Source organism: Notothenia rossii, assembly GCF_949606895.1.
Source record: "Notothenia rossii genome assembly, chromosome: 5".
Lineage (NCBI taxonomy): Eukaryota > Metazoa > Chordata > Actinopteri > Perciformes > Nototheniidae > Notothenia > Notothenia rossii.
Window position 1 is genome coordinate 77,043,728 of NC_136903.1, and position 25,569 is coordinate 77,069,296.

General features: G+C 38.8%; 1 protein-coding gene and 1 long non-coding RNA gene across 5 annotated transcripts in view; both read left to right on the forward strand.

Annotated features, from left to right (window-relative positions):
- Positions 1-984: 984 nt before the first annotated feature.
- LOC307039338 lies at positions 985-7,565 on the forward strand. The gene is made up of 3 exons (XR_013808204.1): positions 985-1,141; positions 1,471-1,551; positions 4,870-7,565. It is a non-coding gene; the product is annotated as an uncharacterized lncRNA (long non-coding RNA).
- Positions 7,566-9,406: 1,841 nt separating this feature from the next.
- The window catches only part of pax7a (paired box 7a), a 43,404-nt gene continuing 27,241 nt past the window's right edge, over positions 9,407-25,569 (forward strand). The window contains exons 1-4 of one of the 4 annotated variants that reach the window (XM_079681276.1): positions 9,407-9,873; positions 11,075-11,310; positions 12,044-12,188; positions 12,581-12,709. In XM_079681276.1, coding sequence (XP_079537402.1) covers positions 9,786-9,873; positions 11,075-11,310; positions 12,044-12,188; positions 12,581-12,709 — 598 coding nt within the window. In that variant the 5' untranslated portion in view covers positions 9,407-9,785. The remainder of the gene's footprint in view (positions 9,874-11,074; positions 11,311-12,043; positions 12,189-12,580; positions 12,710-25,569) is intronic. The other 3 variants (XM_079681277.1, XM_079681278.1, XM_079681279.1) reach the window with 3 other exon arrangements.

A 25,569-nucleotide genomic window follows, 5' to 3' on the forward strand; every position in this document is an offset into this window, starting at 1 on the left:
AAAAATACTTATTTGAAATAGCTAATTCTGTTTGACCACTAATTATGTAGTAACAGTGGTAATTTACCAAAGCAAACTGTATTCAAAATGGTACTCTCGTTCCATTTCGAAACCTTTGCAGAGTATAAGGTCTATGCTGCATTTCAACCTGGACCATCACACACTCAAATGTTTTTGTTTAATCATTTTAATCTTGTACAACAAAACGTTTTAGCTGTGAAACTCAAACTCTTGCAGGGCTCAAACACATCTTATTAAAATGGGGTTGCGAACTACTATTTCTAGGGTTTAACTACTTTACATTTTCTTTAGCACTGAAAAGACAACATTTAGCAAACAAATTCCATCACCATGTTTCAACAATGCTAGAAAGGGAACTCATTTTAGACAATTACATTTCCAAGGCCCAAAACAATTACTCATTATTCAGTTTTTATAACTTGTGACCTGAACTATTACAATGCAGGATTGTTAAGGATGGGAAACGCAACTTTATGGATATTGTTTGAGAAAACACCCCCCATTGCGTTCAATCAAACCAAAAAACAACTATTCAACATCCACTGGAACTACATATGTATAAACTGAAAGAGACAAATATTGCAGTTCCTCTAATGGCCACTTTATGCTGGAGCCAATCTTCAGAGACCTTATAGAAATATCAAACTTTACAGCAGAAATAAACATATTTAACCCGGCATGGTTCATATAACGGTGTTGGTTTCTATGGCTGCATTTTCACGATGGAAATGACAATTCGAGTGTTGATTGGCTCCTGATTTTCAACTCTCGAATTGTCATTTCCATCGTCGGTACAGAGACAAGCAACCTGTGGGAATGTACCTGTCACTCAAAGTGGCCACGCCTTGAATTAAGCATAGTCTATTTTTAAATCGGTGATTTAGCTGTTTAGCTGCGATAAGCCTAATTGAAAATGCAGCCATAGAAACCAACACCGTTATATAAACCATGCCGGGTTAAATATGTTTATTTCTGCTGTAAAGTTTGACATTTCTATAGGGTCTCTGAAGATTGACTCCACCATAAAGTGGCCATTAGAGGAACTGCAATATTTGTCTCTTTCAGTTTATACATAGTTCCAGTATCCGTTCCGTATATTTGTTCAGGTGCTCCCCGGAAGGTAAACATATTTTGACGACACACATCGATCTTGCTGTAATAGCCAACCTTATTTATGAATGTAATTGTTTGTAAGTTTGAATGGAAACTGTTGGAGTTTGAATGATTTGAACGGGAAGCTTTTGTATAGGACTTTAATTCACAATCGTCAGGAAACAGTGCGCGGCCCTTCAATGGCTTAAAGCGTTGGTTTAGTCTCTGTTTTTCAAGCTGCCCCTCGTTGCAGTTTCTTATCGATGGATTATTAATGCAACAATTGTGGAGCCTGACGGGCACTGGGTGTTGGAGGGGTTTGGCAAGCTACATATAACCTGCTCACCTGCATCACAGGAGGCCGAGAGGAGCACCGCTGAGAATTACGATTGTGAAGCTGCAAGCTGCGTGTCACACGAACACGTTTACTTTAAGGAGGTATGTACTGTATAGCGCTGTTTGCGGTTTAGATGGCCGTCTATTAAGTTACATATGCACTGGCTGTGACACATGTGAGTATGTGGTTGAATGAAGTGGATGAACATTAAACTCTGTCGTAAATTATTTGTTGCAATCTGTTGAATGAGACTATTTAATATGGTGTGCGTTTCGGACAGTGGCGTGTATAGCCACTACTGTGGCCAGCTTCACTGAAATGCAAGTGACCCATGTGGAAGGCGGCAAATAGTAGATAGCTTGATAAAGTTAGTAATGTAAAACAAATCTTCCACGTTGTATTGCAATTCAGTAAACCTGGTGTAAAATGATCTTGATGGTTACATTCAAATGTGTGACGAAATAAGTAGTAGGCCTATGCCTGTTAAGCCTAATGGATATATTGCCAAATGAGTAAAGGAGAGACATGAAACGTTCTTCAAGGCAAAAATTATGTTCAATTATTAATGTATTGCCAATACAAAGCAGTGGGTGTCTCAAAAATAAAGGTATTTGTGAATTCGATATTGATGGTGGTAATTGGGATGATATGAGTTCATAAGTTACAACAGGAAAGCTGCACAGAAGGCCGCACGTGTTGCTTGTATGGCAGCTTTAAATGAGATGCATGTACTTGAGAAACAGATGCAACAAATTAGGAGGGATGAACAGATTGACTTGGAAACTGAGCTAGCTGCATATAATGCCATGTTGGCCTTTTTCTTTTAGGTTTCAGATCATAGACTTTATGGTTCAGATGTACAAGGTTTTTATCATGCACCAATACATAGCCTAGTCTCTGGTTTATTATTATATAACACCAATTACCCCATGGCAAAAGGCTATAAGCTAAATGGAGAACAACACAGGAAAATGATTGATCATTGCCACACAGCAAGCAGCCAGCAAGGGTCACAAGACCAAAGCATATGCTTTATTCCTGCGTGGACGTGGTAATGTAATGGAAGAGCTTCATTACATGCAGGAGTTGGATATGCCCAGCAATTTTGAAATGGTTGTTTCTAAATTGCCATATAAACTCAGAGAATGAAAGCCATGGAAGCCTCAAATAACCCGTCTCATTTCATTGACATTGTTGCATTCCTTGAGAAGCATGTGTCCTCAGTGACCCAATCATAGAGACATTAAAGATGTATCACAGTTTGCGCCAAAGCTTCCAAGTTCCAGATACAAGGTAACACTTATTGATTCTATTGGAAATTAAACAACAAATGGCTCAAAGCCACAGTAGAGCTTGGTCAGATTTTGACCACACACAGGTCACACACGCCGAGGCAGCATCTTGCTTCAGTTAAGTTGATGTATGTTGTTTTTTGTAAATCAGTTTGAAAAGCTGTTGAAGTTATAATTCTACCAGAAAACAAAGCCTGAGTGATGTTTTAAGTTGTTTCCAATTGGGAAAAAGCTTTTATATTGGACTTTTTATGCACAACTGCCTCATAAGATAATCAGTGCTTCAATTACCTCAACAGTACAGCGTATGTTAAGCCTCTTCTATATACTAAGAAATCTGACAGGATCCAGCCTGCAAAATCTGTTATCTTTTTTTCATCCCTTTTATCTATGTTTTGGGGAAACAGATTTTTTTTTAAAACAGTATTATTACTACTAGATCTAAACACTGAATTCCACCTTTTTGTGTAAAGCAAGTACAAAAGTAATCCATATACCCACAACTATCTGATTACAACTTAAACTGTATGACACTTCACTTGGCAAACTATTTAGTTTTTAAAGCCCTACTAGTTTTGTAAACAATCAATAGCCAGTGAAAGCCAACATGGTACAGCTAGTTAAAGGCATTCTTTTTTTTGTAATGAAATTCAGTCAACACATCACATTTTGATTTCTGATATGAGGGGTTGTGACCTGCTTCCTGTGCTGCTGCTCTTCACAGACCTCTGCTTACAGAGCTGAAGCGGCAGAGCCACACTGGTAGGTTGTGTGAGAGGACAAGTGGATTTGGCATGCACATCAGAGCGTGATACCCTAGCATTTTGGTCCTATCACATGCCACACACACTCTCACACAAGTACAACAAGCACACAGAGCATTCTTGGTCGTGTAAAATGGATTGTAACACTGGCCACTGTAATGAAATGATGCCAGCAACCCACAGAATTCCTTTACGGACAAACTCTCTAAAGGTTTCATTGAACGCTCAGTGGCCAGTGTTGTTAAAGGATTAAAAGGAGGGTTTACAACTGTATTTCTTTAAACATTGGAAAATAATCTGTGTTTCCTGTTTTTACTGTAAAAACAGGGAATGGTAAGAGAGCCATACTTCATTTTCCTAATGTTACATTTGGGGGACAAAGTATAAACGGGTTTACTTTTTACAAACTTCCAATTAGATTTATGCTTCATTTGATCAATGAAAAAAATGTTTCAATTAATAGAAACAGCCTTCTGGTTGTTTTCCATAAACCTTTGAAGGGATTTTGAGCAAAGAGACACATTTCATCGGAGACATATTCTTCCAAAAATGCTAGTTACCTGATTTAGTTTCAGTCATGTTTATGCCTGCTTCAGGGAAATCTGTTCATCTGTGATCCTTCACATTTAGGTGCAAGTGTAACCTGTTTATTGAACACCCAGTAGCAATGCATAGATTACCTCTTGTGTAACTGTAATGATGCCCCGCTCTTACGGAACTGACACTAAAACCAAAAGCCGTCTTATCTTGGGGACATTGTAGGCGGCCATGACAAGTTCTACATCATTTAAAGTGTTGCATTATCTCAATGCGTTTGTTCCGGTCGGAGGCGAAACATCAAAGACACGAGATCAGCGGTTGGCTATGACATGGTACCTTGTTTATGCACAACTCAGAGTAGCAGGCGCCGCGTTAAACTCTCACGACCAACGCCATACTCGTATAAACCAACGTTACTAAAACTGGTGTCGCAGCTAGAGTAGGATTTTGTGCAACAGTCAACCAGAGAAAGGTGCTTTTTATTGGTTTTCTGTTGTGTTAAACAGAAGAAGACAGGTGAGCTCTGCTGTGGTGTGATAAGAGCCTCAGGACAACAGGTTTCTTAACACATTGTTAAAGGTGGATAAAGGAGCGCTGTTGCACCTCCTGAGACGCTGAGGAGACAGCAGCCATCATCATCGCTTTGTCATGTTGCCTTGTCTTTTGTATTTTATTTTTCCCTGTTCCTGGCTTCAAAGTGTGAGATCGCTCTGATTTAAATACTTCAGATTGTCTGTATTTGCGCAGTGGATTGTCCATCTTCTCTATTGTTTTCTACCTGTCTCTTAATGATCAAACTATTCTTGACTATCTATCTCCATAGTTTGTTGCCTTGGTGCCAAGTGAAGGTGCTATTGAGGGTACACAGAAGTCACACTATAATGAACAGTGACAGGATGTCATCCCCTCAGCCTGGAGCTGCCACCCCTACACCCACCTGCACCCGTCCAGCTGAGCCTGCCGTGTCTGTGACGTCACAGCCAATTGATGGTGTTGCAACATGCAGGCAACATTACCCCCTTCCCAGCATTTGCATGATATGAGGGATTTGTCTTCTCTTTTCTACCATAGTTGGACCATCGTTTGGTATTTTCCACATCCAGTTTCTCATCACTCTGAAACCTCTGATCTCTTTGGAAATCCAGAGAGGGCTGCCCTCTCTAAGTGGCCTTTGGCTGTGTTTGATCACTGGTTGAGTTATAGATGTCTCCATGAGCCATAACTCAGAAGCCAGACTCAGATGTCAACATAACATATGTTGATTTTCCGCCGTCCTACCACACGTTCTGTGTGAATAGAATACACGGAGATGTAGGAAAATAGTAAGATTGTTGTGGGATGCCTGATGCTCTCTCACAGAAGTTCCCAATTGTTTTTTACTAAAGATATCCAAAACAATAACCAAAGGTCAACAAAAACAGTTTTTTCTCTCCTCTGAATTTGTTTTAAAGGATTATTTAGGTCTGAAGAGATTAAAGTTTTCAGTATTTTACAAAAACTGAAATATTTACCAAAGAATAATTTCAAATGTGTTAAAACTGAATGTTTCACTTATTTGTCCTAGACTCAGGGTTGGTTCTTCAATCTTTATGTTGGTGAGAAATGGGATTCTCTGTTCTTCTTTTTATTACATTTCCAAGCTGGCTCACCTTTACAGACTTTATTTTATTACGCCTGTACTGTAGAGCCAGCTAGGAGGAGAATGAACAGTGGGAGTTCAAGCTAGGTTCACATATAGGCTAACCTTTTCCAAATGAGTGCGAGGAATGCTCCTTATTAACCAAACATCACCTTGTCAGACCCTGTTCAGAGCGCCTCCCTGTGCCACACATGAGATGAATATCTCAAATCTGCTTTCTTTAGTTAAAGACACAAAGTAAGCTTTTTGCCAGACTCCTGCGCATCTAATATGCTCTCTTGCTATCGTGATAAAATAATTTCCATAAGGAAGTGATTACACATTTTAATAATTCTGAGCAGATGTGAAAATGTCTCAACAAGTTAACAAGGCTGTGGTGGAAGTGCAGATCTTGCCACTGTTGAGGCAGTGTGCCACGGCATCATGAAACCCACGAGCCTGGCAGGGAAGGTGAACAGACGGAGGATGATGGAAAATTGTTGACACATTTTTTGCACACAAAAAACGTCCACCTTCAAATCTCTTGGTGACGGTTTATCACAGTGACCCCTGTTATATTGCACACAGGCAGACTTCTCACGCTATACTTTATTATTCAATAGCCATCATGGGAATGTGAGTGCAGATGTTAGATTATTTTAAAAAGAAAATGAACTTGCCTTCAGCAAGAATATGCCCACAAAATGGGAAAGAGCTTCAGGAAACTATTGAAATAGATTTCCTTACATTTTTATAGATCAGGCTAGCAGAGACCATAAGATTGCGGCAGACAGACTATTTGTCTACTTGTTTAGTGTGTTTTGGTAAATTGTGTCTTACACTTGCTTTAACATTGTTTTTTTTATCTCTACTGTTGTGTATGTTTCATGGTCTATCCTCTTCACTTTGAACAGGATCAGAATTCCAGAAAATAGTGTTATTCATTTTATTATAGTATACAAACATAGCAGAACAAAGGTCTATCAGCTTGGTGAGACACCTTTCAGAAAGTGATTGTTACATCTGCTGAATAAAGGAACATAATAATCTTATATACTGCACACCATGCTCTAAAGACAAAAAGTGTTGTTTGCATTTAACTCTCCCCTTCACGTACTGGCAGATAAAAGCACAATTTTTAAATACAGTAAAAAAATCATCTTTATATAAACGTAATGCCTGTGCTTCTCGCCTTTGTTCAGCTCAGACGAAGATAAAGCCTAAATTGGCGAAGCATCTCATCAAAGGTGTTTTCTCTTTGTGCTCCTCAATGTGAATAGCTTAATGTTGTGTATAGAAAAAATACATGTAGATGGGAGAGGGGGGGAAGTGTTCACCTACAAGCAAAAAAGAAACTTTGGTAATTGCCATAACACAAATAATGAGAGGCTATGTAGGAAAGTGTTTGAAGAGCGGTCCTGATCAAGATAAGATTGGAGACAGTATCATGAGAGAGGAAGTGTTTTTCTGTCTGCTGCAGCTGAAAGGAAACTTAAGTGACAGAGTTACTTATGAGCCAGACGCTGAGCAAACCCTGCAGAAATAACCAGGCTAAATGGAGTTTAGGGTGTGACCAGAGAGTTGAATTCAGTTGCCTCTTGTGGTCATATAATTCAGAAACATAATGCATTGCACAAATATTTTGACTACAGATCTGTTTTGTTTTTTTAAATGTATTAAAGAGTAAATCAATAGTCGCCCACTAGTGGACAAGGTGCGACAACCATATTCATTAATAAATTAATACTCCAAAAATTTGTTTTGGGTTTTATAGACTAAACATGTTCTGGCTGCTTATAAAACTGTGATGTTACATAAAGAACCATTTATCAACAAAATAAAGAGAACCCTACACATAAGTGTGTTTCTCTGCAATAAAGTCTTGTTTTGTTGAGCTTTCATTTCTTTTTCGGTTACTGTTTTAATTAGAGCTCTAAAGTTGTTTGTTTTAGTCTTTATGTCGGTTGTTGAGGTGTTTGTGTTGTGCACCTCCTGCGTAACTGTGTGAAAAAGTGCAAATGTAATCCTGGAAACATTAACTTTTTCTTCTTCTTACCTTTTAGAATAAATATTGCAACAGCATACACTGTAAATCAAAAATGATTGAAATACCTAATATCCAGCAAAAGAAAAGAGTGTACAGGATGGTTTACATAATGACCTGTCTGAAAATATTACAAACTGAACATCATCACATTACATTTCCTTATGTCAATGATGCACCTTTTCTCTGCAAAGTGCAAACTCCACTTTTTGGATGTGTGTAATAATCTACAGCTGCATCAAATGAATAACGGCTTATATAGTTTGGATAACAGAGGCCAGACCTAAAGGTGGTGAACCAATGTTTTTTTTCCCAGGGTGTATAAGCTTTATTTATGTGTGCAGACAAAAAAACATAACTGTTAGCTTTAGGGGAAAAGAGGGAACATATTTGAAAAATAACTTGCTTTCCATAAGAGAAATGTGCTATTGTTTGGATCTCACATGATTGATGCTTGACTTAATCCAGTGCTCTTTGCGCCATCCCAGGAGGGTGAGCGGTCTCTTTGTGCCTCTCTGTCCCATGTGAAGCAAACCAAAGCGGGAGAGTGAGGGTCATAGCTATTCGGCAGGGTACCAGATCCTTCCCACCGGCACATCTGCATGTGAAATCGCCATTTCACCCCTCCACACTCCCTAATTGTTGCTAAAATTATTTGTGAAATTGCCTTCCACCAGGAGTGTTTTCCACGGCAATTGTCACACAATTTTATATGCACGGTGGGCCCACATAGTTGACACATGCACCTCTTCTTTTCTGCCATATGTGCTCTTTTTATTCAAGTTTAATAGCGCGTTATTATTATTTTTTCAAAACAATTACCTTTAAGCAATTACTCTTGTGCTTACGCAAGGGCAAGTCAACCTGTTGTCGTCAATAGCGGGTCGATCCTAATGTTGTCATTACCACAAAAGCTATAGGAGCGATTTAGATGTTCATGCTGCGCACATTTACTTAATTGAAAGGTTAACAAGCCAAACGCATCTTATAGCCTTCGCCGGGCAGGGCTGCTATTGCGCGCTAGTCTATTGTCAATTTAGAAATCACACCACCAACTCCTGACTCAATTATTTAGGGCCGTTTCTTTTTTTTCTTTTTTTTCACACCAAGCTTTAATTATGTTCCGGCGCATGTATAGAAGAATGCATGAAGGCGTTACACTCGAATAGTTTCATCTTAAGATGTTGGTCATTTATTTCAGTTTTTTTAATATGGTATATGGGAATTTAATTCAGTATATCCATAGTATATGAACAATAAACTATTTTTTTTTTAAAACATTTACGAATTTTTTTCAGCTTTTTATTTTTATTTCTAGAAGCAGTTTTTAGGGTATAATATATTTTTTGTTCTCAATTTCATGAGTTTCTTGTCAAAGAATGAGAAAGAAAGAAAGAAAAAAGAGAAAGAAAGAAAATGGAAATAGCATTTAAAAAGCATTAATATTCCACAGGTTTAAACAGCTGAATGTCAGGGAAGCTGGCTCATTTTGAAAAGATGGGCTTTAGAATAACATTTAGACATAATAACATTTTGAACTGCTTTTTGGTGTATGGAGTCTGATGAGGGAGGCAGCAGTGAATTAAAAGTGGAAAGTGTTGCTGTGATTGGTCGGCCGGCTCCTGGCTAAACCCACTCTCTTTCATCCATAAAAGAAAGGCCAGTGAGCCTATGGGAGCGCTCGGTTGTCTCCTCCTACGACATGCACGAAAGTTGGCCACTTAAACTACTTCCAACCAGCCAGCAGACATTATACTGAACCCAAACTACAACCAGGAAACGAATAACACAGCATTTCTGTCCAACTCAGACACACAACTCCAATTACTCTACTTTGCAGACTTCCCTTTTTGAAGGGATTTTATTTTATTTATAGCAATTGTTATCATTTGTGTTATATTTTGGCACGTCCATCGCAACAGAGGACAGCATCACTTATTTTTCCCCGGTGGAAGAAGGTCCAGTTTCTCCGCCTGGGATTGGGATTTCACAGCACACTGAGCATCATTTTGAGTATTTTGAACACATTCCGTTTTTGAGTTGGACTGGAGTCCGTTTGTTGTTCGTCCGGGTGGCAATGATGGCTACACTACCAGGAACGATGCCTCGGATGATGCGCCCTGCGCCGGGCCAGAACTACCCCCGAACCGGCTTCCCCCTGGAAGGTAAGAGACATGAAAACGTGTGTGTGATGTTTGAACTTGTGCTGTGACAAAACGCATCAGTCAGCGTGATAGTCAAACAGCCCTAGTTCGTTACCGGCGACACGCTGTGAAAATAAAAAGGTGGATGAACAGATACGACCTCCAGTCAGTGATGATTCAAGTGTACAACCTGAAACCAAAGTGAATAATAAATAGCAACTCGTTCTTTAAGAAATCAACCCACAACATCTTATTTTCGTGTGTTTTGATTAAGCCTGATTGTATTCTATTGATGTGTGTCTGCTTTTATTTATAACTCGTTTAATTTGACAGTAAGTAATTGCTTGTTGTACAGCTTCTACCTGAAATATTTGTAATATTTACTCTTATTTTTGTTTTATTTTTTGAAGCTTTCATTTTTAAATTATTCGGAAATGTTACTTATAATAAATATAGGCCTATACAATGTTGCATGTTAAAATCATTTGTTATATTCAAATTTAAAGCCACCCAGACACTTATTTATTTTATACAATAATATTTTAGATAACAGAATAAACAGATGGTCCCTTTTTTGTATTTGTTCATTTTAACACTTTAACAATTTGATTACTCTAGCTTCGATTGTTACACACACACAAAAAGCAATCTAATTGGTAATTTATTAAGTTGATGCACACACTCAAGCAGTCTGAACATATGGGCGGAAAAAAGACCACTTTGTATTTGAACGCATTTATGGAAACAGTTTTCCCATTACACCCAGTTCGTGCTCAAGTGCTCTGGTCTGAAATGTACAAAAAACACGTAGCTCGCAAGTTACTCGAGCTGCGGGATTTGTTCAAGTGTCCTGCTGCTGGAAATGGCAATAATACACACAGCTAAGATATGACTCAAAGGATCACATCAATATTTGTACAGCATGACTAGGAATAATCAAGGTGGGAAGTGTCACCCTCTTTAGTGTCTCTTGAATGTGAAATTGGATCCTGAAGTGGCCTCGGATACATGCTGTGAGCCAGACTGACGCTGGATGAATTTGGCACGACGCTCTCTTGAAAATGTATAATATGATAATGTGCGTTAACTACGTCCCATTTAAAAGTCAGCAGCACAGAAAACACGTCACTATTTGCCTCTAATATACGCTGAATTAGCTTCATCTAGCTTGCATTGAAGTGCACATTGTTAAAGAGACTTTTTATTGTTTATTGTGGTGCAGTATCCACCCCCCTGGGCCAGGGTAGGGTGAACCAGCTTGGCGGTGTGTTCATCAACGGGAGGCCCCTGCCAAATCACATCCGACACAAGATAGTGGAGATGGCCCACCACGGCATCCGACCCTGCGTGATCTCGCGACAACTGCGAGTTTCTCACGGTTGTGTCTCCAAGATCCTCTGCCGATACCAAGAGACCGGCTCCATCCGCCCGGGAGCCATAGGAGGCAGCAAGCCCAGGGTGAGTGGTCCATGGACGGGTCTGGGGGTCACTGCAGCGACACCTGAGTAAAACGGCATGATGTTATTACAGTTGTTTGATACAGTTGTATCAGTTGTTTTACTTCCTCTGTTTTATTAATATCAATAGTATTATTAATAATTATAAAATATTAATAATGTGCCTTATTTAACCAGGGACATGTGTCAAGTAAATTGCAAACTACATTTACATTAGAGCCCACCTGTAGGCTAACATCCTTTATACAGTCTTTAAAGTTCAACTGAAGCTGATATTTTCTTCTTCCAAAATTATTGAAATGTTCTTTAAACAATAAGCTTAGTCAGAAACATATATAATATAGTATAAATGTGATATGTGTTTAACAATCTGCCTTCATACATTATTTGTATTAAATGCAGTACAACAAAATGGGCACATGTGTTCCATTAAAGGGTTTTTATTATGACAAATGTTTTTTCTATAATGACAAATGTTTTTTTCTACTGGTTTAGATGTTTTAGATTAAGCCATTAAGACATATTAAAGGTTGAAATGTGTTATTGTCCCAGGCATATTATAGGCTACTCACATTTTAAAAAACAATATACATCATTGTTTCTTATTTTTGCAATTTGTGCTTCAATATTGAGGATCATCATTTTCTTCATCTTTAAAATGTCTCTAAATTTAAACGGAATTTTCTTTTTTCCTTCCCTTTATTGCCCTCCATTTAAACATTTACAACCTAAAGCAGGTGGCAACTCCTGACGTGGAGAAGCGGATCGAAGAGTACAAGAGAGAGAACCCCGGCATGTTCAGCTGGGAGATCCGGGATAAGCTGCTGAAGGACGGGGTGTGCGACAGAAGCACAGTTCCTTCAGGTGAGGCTTCATCTGGTAAGCTGCACTTTTTTTTTCTTATTACTAGCGAACACTGCAGCATCACTTCTGAACATCACTTTGAATCCATCATGTTTTTAGCCCCAGTTACTGGTAATAACACTTTTCAGTGTAGCAGGAAGCACACTTACAACTGTGTGACCCAGAAAAAAATCCCCCTGTTGGGAAAATGTGCCTTTAGTGCTCAATTGATAATTTTCATTATTGCATAACGTGTAATTTTTCCATTAGTACACACTTTTATTTATTTTTCGAACGCAGCTGCTTCATGTGAAACTTTTTTTACTGTGCTTTTTTTTATGGTATCCTAAAAAATGTATTATAGGATTACTTTGGTTCCTTTATGGGTTTTAGAGCTAATCACCCATTTACTTTTTTGTTGCCATTAGTGAGCTCCATCAGCCGCGTTTTGAGGGCCCGATTTGGCAAAAAAGATGGAGAGGAAGACTGTGATAAGAAGGATGAAGATGGAGAAAAGAAAACAAAGCATAGCATCGATGGCATCCTCGGTGATAAATGTAAGTTAACAGCAGAAAGTTTATGGCCCTTTTGCACATGTCTGAAATATCGAATTATTATTATTATGTAGGGAATATTCCAGCCTTGTAAGCAGGAAACAAATGTTTTAAATGGACTTCCTACTTTACGTCCTCTTGGGAAATTGCTAATAGCAGAGAATTTATTCCTGCTTTTAACTACGAGCCAGCAGTTGTTCATTCACTCAATTATTTATGAGAGCCTTGGCAGAAGGTATTTAACTACAGAAAATTAATTTGTGTAGCGAATTCCTCCTCATTCATTCACTCATTTAACGACCTCTAAACGACAGCTGACAGCTGACCCATTTCACAATCGATGTCAGTTCACTGACATTTCACCACTTGTCAGTTAAAGTGGAAATCAATGTTCATATTATTATTTGCTCTATTAGTAATGCTGCGTGGAGGGGACAATAAAGCTTTTACGCAGGTACTGACTGTCAGTGTTTGTCAATAGTATTTACAAGCTTATAATAACCTTAAATGTATTAATATCTCCCGTGGTGAATGAAATATTTGCAGTATATTTTACATGTAAAAAATATATAAATAAATCGCAAAAATGGGGACGTTAAAAAAAAACAGAATTTGAAGAAGTAGCGAGGGTTTTATTTAAGTTATTAAATACGAGTAGACTTTTTTGACATTTTACAAGAAAAACCTCTGCATTTATTGTCAAATGTTATGTCACATTATGTTTAGTGCTTCGTTTTTTTTTCTTGCTATGAAGTGAAAAATTCTTCCATCCAAACGATATAAAGGTTGCCTCTTTTGATGATCAAACATGAGTGAATGGGGTCTAGATAAATGTTTACAAAAGCCTCAATTTTTACCCTTAAAGACACTGCCAAACATTTTTCAAACTTGAAGATGAACTTCACGAGCAAACCTCCCCTCCATTGATGCTTTTCTAAAGTGAGGAGTCCGAGGCACAAAAAAGCAAATCCTGGAAAGCAGGGCAGCGAAAAGGAGAGTATGGACCCGTCCATTCTCATTCAAAAATCGGGTAAAAGGGAGAAGACTTTGGACAAAGGGCAAGGAGAGACATAAAAGGAGATGAATTATTCAGTACGCCCCGCTGGTAGATAGTTTTGTAATTTTGTATAATGGCCCGTTGGAGAAGAATCAGTTGATAGCGTGAAAACGGTCTCTTTTTTTGTGACACCACGCGTTAATGTTATGAGAAAAATGTCAACGTTTTGTTTCAAATACCTCAACTGTATACGTAGATGGTTTGTAACTCCTGCATGCTGGCTATAAGTGACGAACATTTTTGGGAGAGTCTGCTGTTACGCACAGCTCACACGCGTAAAACTGAGGACATGTTTTCTGAGTAACGTGATAGTTTGACTTGTAAAGTGTTAACTTAATTATTATTGACTGTTTGTTGTTAGTGCCAAATATCAACCTAATGTTCATGCTTCTATTCTGTCTTAGCTCAGCTTGTGTTTTAAATTGGGACTCAATTACGTTGCTATAAAAAGAGACGCACCCTCTGCGTAAAGCAGTTTAGACTACCGGCATCCGGATGGCATTTAATAATGTTAATACTTATTAGAGTAAGCACTGGAAACGATGGTTGCTGAATAGGTGGCTGTGTTCGTGCCGGGTGTAATAGCTCGCAGGCATGGTAAGAAATGTATTTATCCCCAATCAGCCCCTCACTCTCCGAGTTTGAAGCACAGCCCTTATGTGGAGAGGGGTTTTAAAGCAGATTAAATAGAGCCTTTTATTTCTTTTCACTTTCATCTCAGAGCGGAGCTCACAGTGGCTCGCCCAGGGCACAAAATTCATGAGATTTTTTTTGGTTTACTTATCCAGATTTTAAGACTTTATTTATTTATCTATTTGTTTATTAGCCCTGTGTATTGGATTTTCTCAGAGGTTACATCACGGATTTATCCCAGCTCTAATCTAGCTTTATTAAACATGTATTCAAACTGCTAAACACATTACAATATTGTAAATGTTGTTTTGTGGCTTAGTCAACTGTTATTTATCAGAAGGATGTAGAAGAAGCTGAACCAACCGAACAGTCACTAAAAATAGTTTTCACGCTGCTTTATTGGCCCTTTTTATTCTGAAAGTCGTTAATCTTATGTTGATCATCGAGTGAAGATCTTGGTCCACAAATGTTCTGTTGTGCAAAAATAAATTGGTGCGCACTTAAATGGTCATGTACGGCTGTTAAAAATATGTGTGTTTAATTACGCGCAAGAAAATTGAGCAAGGTTGCATTGCATGTGCAAACTTGGACATTCTTTTGTTTAATGCCACACCGCTCTGAAAGAAAAGGTGTAGCAGCTGTCCGGCGTCCATCTGCCTCTCTGACGCAACCAACCTGACCGTCAGCCGAGGTGGAGACAGGCGATGGACACTTCAGCAAATCGCAGGATTACCTGAGGTCCTCAATCTAATTAAACAGATGTCAACTGGGATTATTTCCGAGCATCAGGGAGGGAAAGTGACAGAGCAGCGGAGAGGTGTGAGGAAGTGTGACAGACCAAAGATGTTAGGACTGCTAAAAAGAGGCTTTTATATTCAGAGAAACAGTATTTGTTTTTGGAATGGGTGTTATGCGTATTTCCTCCCACAGCTTAACAAATATATATTATTGAGAATATAATTATCTAGACTTCTTTTCTTTCCGTTTGAGCATGTGCTGTCATTTATCAGTATGTTTGTACAATTACGTCAAAAAATTCCCTTAAAACGGTGTATATTTTTTTATTCCGGTTTATCCTCCACTCACAGGTCAATTTATGGTTTCTTTTAAAACAAAAAAAATGTTATACATTTCTGCTGTTATTATCAACTCGGCCTATAGTGATGTGTGAAAAGCTGCCCCTTCCCCACGTCACAAACACGCACGCACTAACACACACTTTCGCACACGCACACCCAGTCTCTAAGTGTATGGTAATATAATGTAGCTATATTTCGGGTCTAAAGCCGTGCTGAATGAGAAGGACAGGGGAATGAAGCGAGAGACCACTTCAAACAAATCCATCTGGAACAGTGTGTGAGAGAGATTCAGTGAAAGTATGGGGAAGTTATTTAGCTATTAATAACGTTTTTTCCTCAGGCATTGAGAGTGACTCCATCTGCACTTTCTCGCAGCTATTTGGCTGGGTGGAAATTGAGGGAGACCCAAATGTTGGGCAGAGATAACATACCCATCATAGCCCAGACCCTGCGCTGTGCTTCACTGCATTAAACTCGGATTAACCTCCCCTGTCCCCGCAGCCACTCAAGCCACATTTCACTGGAATTTACATCGGTCGGCCTACATTTATTCTTATAGAGGGGGCAGGAGCTGAAAGACGCAACATCATCATCATCCATAATAAAAATAATAATAACAATAATAACATTAATAATCTTAGGGCTATTTGTATTTACAGTAAATCAATACAATTAATAAGGGCAGAAAAATATAGTACCTATTATTAAATATTGAGTAAAACATTAACATTTTAGAAATGTAACGGCATTCATCTGGTTTGCTTTAACAACACTTGCGTTAGTGTATATATAATAACTAAAATGTTCACATTGCATAAAGATATTTATATAGATTTGCTCACTTTCGTTATAAAGACTGCTGCATCTTTGGTTGAACATCTCTGAATCTCAAGGATATTTTTCTGTTTTGTTTTCATCGTTCAGATCGTGTAGCATGAATTATTACTTGTCATCTATATGTGTATGATTGTAACAAACCAGCAGAAATGGCTGCTCAATATCACCCTCAATATTAGCAAAACATTACGATTATTGAGCGAATTTTAAATTGCACCAGAACGAAATTGTGTCATTTTTATTTTGCATGTCGTTTTTTTAAATGCAAAACGGTGGTGTAATTTGTCGCTAATGACATATTGCGATGTTCTTATGGTGAAGAGTTACTACTAGTGTAACAAATTAGCCTATTGGTTCCAGCAAGGTAACATGGGCAAACCGTGCAACATAATAACATGAAACCCATTGCTTATGAGTAATGAGTAATGCATCAATTTAAAGAAGTGCAGTTTAAGCTTGTAGGCCTACCATATACTGTGTAGAGACGTTTCAGTGTCTGGAGCTTGAAGTGTCGGCAGCATTAAGCAAAAGAAAAAAAATGGAGTAGGCTTAAATTCATTCTGTGCTGGCATTTGACTTTGATCACATCAGAAATATTCATGGACGCACAAACAGTGGCTCTGCCACCATTATCCCGGCTGACAGTGATACCTCTCAAGGCTGTCTATTAATTAAAGTGGCGCTTACCATGTGGGACGACTCCCTATCTGGGCACAAAAATGATTTTTCCATCTCTTGTGGGGCTCTTGAAAAGGGGCAATCTTTCCTCTCCAGATTCTTGTGGGAAATGTGAAAGTGTACAGAGGAAGACATGGGGATTTCTAGCTCATTTATAAAGACGAGTTTATAATCCTTTCCTGCTTAATAACTTAAAAGGATTCAATTTCTCCCCTCATTTATGGGGTTATGATCACACATTGTTAAGCGCAGATAGTAGCATTTCAAGGTTAACATTTCCTGCTCGAAAATATCAGAATAAGCTGTAAACCCATAGGTGCCCTTTGTTTAGCCTGCTATTTCCCCCACAAATGCTGATAGGCCTTTTTTAGATGTTGTTACTATTAATGTGATAACAAGGATGAAGCCGATGTAGACCACGTTGATAAGATGCCTCTATGCCACCGAACATTTTTAAATGATACGACATTTAATTATAGCATATAATTTCACCATCGAGCATTAAACTCATAGGCTTACGCAGACTCTGAGGATTGAATGTCTGGTTGGGGGTCTCAAACCATATGAGACACATTTAAAGAGGAAGCGTTGCCCTCCAGGTATCCTGTCGCAGCAGTAGGGTGCTTCAGCGCGTCTCTCATTTCGGTCTGTGTTTTATTTCGCCAATTCTCACTATGGTGCTCCGGGATCCTGCCTGCAGGGCGGTAGTCCAAAAGAAATAGAGAATCCTCATCTTTTCTTTTCTTTTAAGTTTCTCTCTCTCTCCTCCTCTCTCTTTTTTTCTCTCTCTCTCTCTCTCTACATTCTCGCGCAAATGCACACAGCTTTTTCACGTGCATCACACATGTCAACAGGTGTGGAAATTAATAATAACATGTTGAGTAGGCCTAGCTGAAATATTTCTCAGTGAATACATTTTTTCACCACAAAATTCTTTCTTCAAGTAATTAATTTTGAAAAGATCTTAAATTGCTTATGTTTTTTAAATGAGCTATTTGAGTTGTCAGTTTGTTGATATATTATAATGTTTCTAGAAGTAAATTAAGTTTTTTATTTTGGGAAATGTTTTTTTTCTGGTTCTGGTAAATATTGTCCTCACAATTGTATACATTATACCGTATTTGGGTTGATATGATTAACAACCCCAACTTAAAGATCTCCCATTGTAAAATATAAATGCATATATTATATGTTAAATGTTTTAAAATTTAAGTTGAATTATTATTATTATTATTATTATGATTATGATAATTATTATTTCTATTGTTATTATTATTATTATTATTATTATTATTATTATTATTATTATTATTATCATTTTAACAGCCATACTGCGATCGCCCCAAACATTTACATTTCCACTTGAGGCGTTAAATGAATTCCACAAATTGCCACCGCTTTGTTAGCACTGAAGTTTAATTGGCTGGAAGAAGATGAATGAGGCTGACAGGAATCAGCTGTCCAGAGATTCCCCTGTGAGTCTGACTCGGAAATCATAACCTGCCCAGCTTTCCTCCCCTGGAACCAGCTCGTTGAACTTGTCACATCTAATTAGGGTGTTAAAACGCACAGAGTGCATCGCTGGGAAACAGTAGGTGGTTGGTCCGGGGCAGCCAATAAGGCCTTTTTGGGTCAGATGGTGGAGGTGGAGGGGGGTTTGCAGCGTGGTTGGATGGATGTTGTTGAATTGGACCGCTGCGGGGTTTTATTTTCTAAGCAGGCCCTTTTTTCCGCTATTACTTCAATTATGGCCATCCAGCAGGCTAAACAGGCCAGCCTTCATGGACTGTAGCCTTGCTTTAATTAGGTATGAAATTAATTAGAGCAGACGTCTATTAAATACTTTTAAGTTTGGCTAATTTTGTTTCTCCACAGAGTTTAAAGGTGTAACAGTGGATTAATGGCTTACAGCCAAAATTACATTTTATTGCATCCCATCATTTCTGCCTGTCTAGCAGGTGCCAGGCAGTCTTTGAAATTAAAGATATAGAAATTAAAACTAAAATCTTAAAATGTATTTGATAAATATAATAAAACAGGAATTTTTATTTGTATTAAAATATTTTTCTCTTAATTCTGAAAATTACATTTTTTTTATAAATATATATATTTTTTGATTCTCATTTTATTTTGGCAACACGTTTTTGAATCATTGTCAAGCTGAGTAACATTTGTGCTAAAGTGAAACTACAATGGTCTTGGACCACTTTTATTGAATCTTGTATTGGTACAAAAAAGCCCTGTGATGTCTGACAGCCTACTCTCACCATTGTTAGACGAACAGCCACTAGAAAAGGAGGAGAGAAAGAAGAGGGAGGAGAAAAGACCCTTCTGTTATTTTCTGTCTTGAGACTTGCTGCATAGACTATTCAGGCAAGTTGATGAACTCCTCCAAAAAGTTTATTAAGGGGCTGAAAACAATACGAACTAAAGCCTTTGGGTGCCTGGGCAGACAGTTTATAAACTAGCTGCTATTGTGCCTCAAAGGCAGATGCATGAATACTTTTGAATAGGGGCCTTCAAACTGACACGATCAGGCTGGACAGCAGCGGTTTTAAAGGGAGAGGGTGCTTCTGCAGCAGCCCAGATCTCTGCCTTTTCCTGCATTAATGTACATCTGCAAAGGAAAGGGGGAGGAGAAGGAGCTGGGCAGTGTCTGTCATGGACACGCCAAATTACCCTTTGGTTTTGCACAAAATGTGTTCTTAAAAAAATTAAAAGAAGATATATTTGTTTTGGACTTTCCTCCGAGGAAGTTGTAGTTTATAAAAACAGAGTAGGCCTATGTCTTCATGTTTATTTATTCCTGAAGAACAGAGATAGTTTTTTAACTTTTATTTGGTGAAATGTAAGCCAAAGAACGTCTGTCCTGTGAATCATAATAAAAGCAGATGGTTTAATACTTTGCTTTCTATTTTCTCCTCCTGCTAATGTTATACTTTGGGTGTGGAAATTGCACAAGCTGTTATTTGGAAACCAAGAGCAGAGTGTGACAATTGGTCTTCCCTGTTTGTGTTGAATTTCAAACGAAAAGCTTTCTAGTATTCCTGATCATCTATGCACCCAAAAGGAGACAGAAAGAAAGGCAGAAAACTGTATGCTTTGACAACGTGGATTCACTGTTGATATTTTTCTCTCTTATTTTGAATGGGGAACACTGGTTACGCGCACTCAAGAAGATATATTATTCCCCTCCTTTTCAGTAAACAATAGACTGTCACTCTTTATCCCTCTTCCCTCCTCTATCCCTCCCTCTCCAGCTTTCTCTTTTAGTCCTCTCAGTATCTGGCTCTGTGCCTCACAACATCAGAGGGAGTCCAGTGATTTGTGACCCCAGCAACCCACACTTAATCTCGCTAAAGAGGGGGAGCATCCAGTTTGCAGCTTGGCGGGCCCCAAATAGACCAAGCCTGCTCTGGCAGGTGTCAACATTAGCAAACAATTGGTCCCCAGTCCCATGCCCCGTACCCCAGTGCGACACTGAACCTAAACTATTTGAGGCGTGCTGAAAGGAGCCACATAATAGGGAATGTGGAGGGGGAGGAGAGGAGGGGGAGGACAAGGGAGAGATTACACTCTCAGACAGCTATTAGCAGGGATGAGGCTTTTCTAAACAAACAAAAAAAGAAGACGATCAATACTGTGTTAGTTTACCAAGTGGAGCCATCATTGTGGCTTTGGAGTATTTATTTTCTGCTCCATTGTTTTTCTCGACTTCGCAAACGTCTGTGGGCCGTATTGGCAATCCAATTTAGTTTGGAGGGGGCTCCCTGGGAGGTTTGTTTTCTTCTCCCGGGCAGTTGTGTGTTAGTTGGCGAATTCACTTGCAGTGGGCAGTTCATTCATGGATTTTGTGTTGTAATGAATCCTGATTGGTTGGTATTACCTTTTGATAGTGGACAGCGACGTGGCTGTCCGCAGGGGAAACAACACTCAGCGGTGACAGAGCTCTGCTTAACCCTGTGGGATTGCAGCCCCTCTCCTTCATTAGACAGGAGTGTCTTAGCAAAGAGAGTAGAGGAAATGGGACGAGAATGAGTTGACATGTGTACTGTTGCTGCTCTCGAGTGGATATGTGTCTTGACAAGAGGGCCAATGTTTTTTTAAAGGCCATTTATTTATCTCTCACTGCTGATGCTCAGCCCTGCCAGGAGGAGAGACAAGTGTTCTCATCGCGGGAGATTAGTTTCAAAGGTTTTAATGGAAAAAACCTATAGTTATTGGAAAGAAATCTCATTTAATTGCTTTGAGATGTCCTCTTGGCATATTTGCTCCGGGCCTGCAGAAAGAAACAAATACAACCAGTTCAATTCAGGTAACATCTGCTGAAACAAACCTCCTGGTGCAGTAGTCCTGCACACATTACTAGCTGACATCGTTTTGCTGCAATAAACAAGCGTAATTAACTGACCTCATGACCCCTGCAGACAATGGTGCCTGTTGTCAGAAAGCACCAATAACAATGTCAATGAGCAATAAAATGATTCTGAGCATTCAAGGCATTAAGGACATTACACAACAGAGAGAAGAAGCCCCAAACCCAGACTTAGGTAAAACATAACGTTCAGTTTTTTTGTTTGTGTCTCGACGAGGTGAATTGCCAATGGGGACAGACAGTTCACAGAGTAATTTTCGCTTCAAGCTACATTTAATTAACCATGTAATTCCATAAATCATCGTCACTTTAACTAATAAGTTATCTACCAAACAACATAAATGTTGTTGCCGGCTGTCAACAACGACAAAGGCCTAATATTTTGTGAAAGATCCTCCAGTAATTATTCTGTTTATTTATGTAGTCTGCATCAATCTTGAGTCAAGTAATGGCGTGCAATTTCCTCTTAGATTTTAAGAGGAAATATTATCTTGCCCAGTAGAGAAATCAGTACCATCTTGTATTTATGACTCTTTTGTGTAAAATGAACTACTGTCCTTTGTAAACCATGTTAAAGCTAGTTTTTCATAACTGCAACAAATATCCTACAACATTAAGGCCCACATTTAACATTTTGTTACATTTGCTTCACTTCGGTATTCAAGAGATATTCATTGTGATGAGTGATTGTAATTAAATCAGATATTTTTTTGTATTTAGTCTTGCAATCCTGTCATCATGTTGATCTGTTTTGGTTAAACGTAGCATGTTAAACCCCACTATTTAGCTTGAGAAATATATAAAGTGTAATTGAATTTTTCTGCCTGTCTGAGGTAATCTTAGTGAACATTTTAAGATGAACAGTGGGAATAATAAGCGGGACCTTTGGCAGGAACAGATTTTTGTCTTGGTGATTAAACCATTGTTAACCTGCCAAACAATAAAGCTGAAGGCTCACACAAATGAGTATACAGTAAATCAGGACATCTAAAGCTTTATTATGTCCATGTTAAATTGTGCAATGGATGAGCAGGTCAGAGCCACATCATTTATTGAAAGAAATGTAGTTTCCCCCAATTCGCCTTGCCACCTAAGGTTGTCAAACTCTGACAGCTGGCACAGATCGGCGACAGTGTGTTGCATTATGACCATCCACTGGTTACCATGGAGCTGCATTAGAAAAGACAAAAGGCATTTCTGGCTAATTTTATTACAATACAGGAATAGCCCACATAATGTGCAACAGTAATTACGTTTAGCACAGTGCGCCCATGCTCTCCCTCAGTGATGAATGAGAAACATTGACCATGGTCTGCTAGTTTAAAAATCGCCATTAGGCCATGCTACTCAGGGCCAGAACATTTCACATTTTATGCTCTTGATGTGCTTCACCACTGAAATATTCATTTGTTTTAATTGTGCATGTTTTTTCAAATCCACAAAGACAATAAACATGTTCCCTAAGTGTTGCAAATCGGAAATGTGTTTTTTCCACCAAGTTAAAATGTGTAAGCGGTTGTCCAAACAGTGGGGTGGAGCTCCTGTCCTTGCCGACTAAATAACAACTTCAAATGTTGTCCGCTATTTTCAACTAATGGGCTTATTTCTGCATCGTCAGTCATTCTCTCCTTGGGGAACATGTAGTCTCACTATGAAAAGCTTTGCTACTGTGCCACATTACATCCCCTTAATATGGAGGGATCGCAGAAATTAATGCCAAGCATTGTAATGCTTCACTGTGCCTAGTAAAAGGCTCTTTACAGGAAATCTTCATTAAATTGTTTTATAGAAAGAGACAGATTGTTTACTTTCAAATCCACTGTCGGTTTACTAACAAAGTGGGAAATGATAGTATTTTTGAATTGTGTTTAATTGTTTCAAATTGAATGATTACGGAGACGTTCTTCTGAAGTTTTAAAACCATCAATCCTGATTTCCATTTAATCCAATTATAGAGATATCTCAATGTCAGGGTTCACAGTAATAAGATAATATTCAGACTTAAATCAGTAGCCAAAAGGCCATTTGAGCTTTAAAACATTCAGGTAAATGCAGTGGGTTTTTTAAAAAGAGAAACCTGCCAATTATTCAAATGTATGTCGTTTTTGCGGGGTCGTTATTCACACAAGTCCTGAGTTTCTATTTAAGTTTCCAATAACTCTTCTATCCTTTTGAGTGTCCTCAATATCACACAAACTTTTTCACAATATTTGCTGCCCAACCATGTCCAGAAAATTAGGAAACTTCCCTCGGGCACATAAAAATGTCCGCTGTGCATTCCTATACTGTGCCAAGTAATCTCTCTTTGGCTTTGTTGAGAAAATGATTTGTTCCTCCAGGAGACCTCGGCTCATAGCCCTGAGACGTTACTGTTTGATTTCCTGCGTAGGTTTTTAGAGCTTTTTGCTGGGGGACCGAGGCTCTGGCTCCAGTGCCATTTGGCAAAGACCCCCATGGGCTTCTTTTTACTTTCTTGTGCTCTCTGTTAATTTCATTACTTTCTCTGTGACCTCAATTAGCAAAGACTCGAGCTCAGGCGGTGACATTCTGCTCGACAGAAGAGAGAATCTGGTGCGAAGCAAAGAGAGGGGGCAACAGTCCTAACGAGGTTTACATTTTGTATCCTTGCAAGTCTTCAAGGCTCTGTTAGATCTTCTTAGTATCCTTTTCCCCAAAAACTTCCACAGTAAAAGTATTAGTTGATAATTTTGCCAGTGAATTTACACATGTGGTATTTTGCTTTGTGTAAATGACGATGTCTAACTCTAAAGAATTAAAGAAAGACTATATTAAGTATATCTAAAAACAAATATTTATAATATAATCATATTGGTTAAAATCCTAGTTTTAGAGTATTAAAGGGAAAGAATCCCACCCTTCACGCTTTCACACTCAGGCAGCGCAGAGGCATGGGGAGTCAATATGTCAGCGTTTATGGATGCCCTGCGGAGCTGCACAGGGCTGTCAGGCCCCTATTCATGCTCTAATGGCCCCCCGAGGAGCTCGCCTCTCTGGGCTGAAAAGGCCGGGAGGCCCAGTGGACGCCCTGTTGTTGAAGGTGAGCGTGCGCTCTCATGGACGCGCCGCGCCTTCATCCATATGACAAGAGCCATAAAAGAGCATCGCTCTCGCTGCTTCTCCCTCTCAGTCTCCTCTGCTTTCTCTTGCGTCTCCCCCATCCTCCCTCCTCTCTCCCACTTTCTCCCCACCTCAAACAGAGAAAAGGGGGCTAATTGTTTGTTGTGAGAGCCAAAGATTATAGAGCCTCCCATCATTCTTCGTCCCTTGCCTTTTTCGCCTCTTTTTCAAGCCCCCTACTCTTTCTCTAAAGAATGTGATTCTGTCCGAGAGACAAGAGAAGAAAAGTATTGGAATTTTCCTGGAATGTGTAAAATAGCCTCAAACTCAAACACTGTTAGTGAGAGGTGCGGTGTTTGGTCTTATTTCATCAGATAGTTGTTTATTCTGTTGGACGTTTTATTCACTTTTACGTACACAAATAAATAAGGAACTTGAAGTTGTACACAAACTGTAGAGCTTTACTTCACTTCTGCTTTCCTTTCCTGCTTGACTTTTCTAACCACTTGAAATAGGTTGTTGGCCAAGTGCGCCTGGTCCTTGGCCCTCGGCCACCAGCTATAAACTGGTAATTGACATGATAGGCATGAGATAAATCTGAATCAAGTGACATCTGTTCATAAAGGTGAGCTTAGCATGATGTAATTTCTGATAGACGTTAGAGTTTTAATATCCTTATGTAAAGTTACAAATCTCATCCAGATTCAATTTCAGCTAAATGTCATATTAAGGCCCAGAGAAGGTCACTGACAACCAGAGGAAATTGATGATGCATTTCGGCATGTTACCAAACCAAGTAAACAGTTGACTTGATTTTTCCACATATAAAGTCTTTTAACAAATTGTTAGTTTGTTTGTATCTAAATATTTCAATCTAATATATACTGTATGAGGAATATCCAATTATGCAAAAGCTATGCTCGCTTATAAAGTTTTTGTTTTTGTTTTTCACTTGCATGCAGATAACTACAGGAAGAGATTATTCATAGAGAATGTGTCTTTAAACCATTCTGGTTATCGCTGTCGTCTATCTTGTATTCACATAAGGTTCCTATCTCAGATACATCCTTCGGTAAATGCCTTGAATCACATGCCTCCTTTGACTTGGCAACCCCTTTGGGATGAA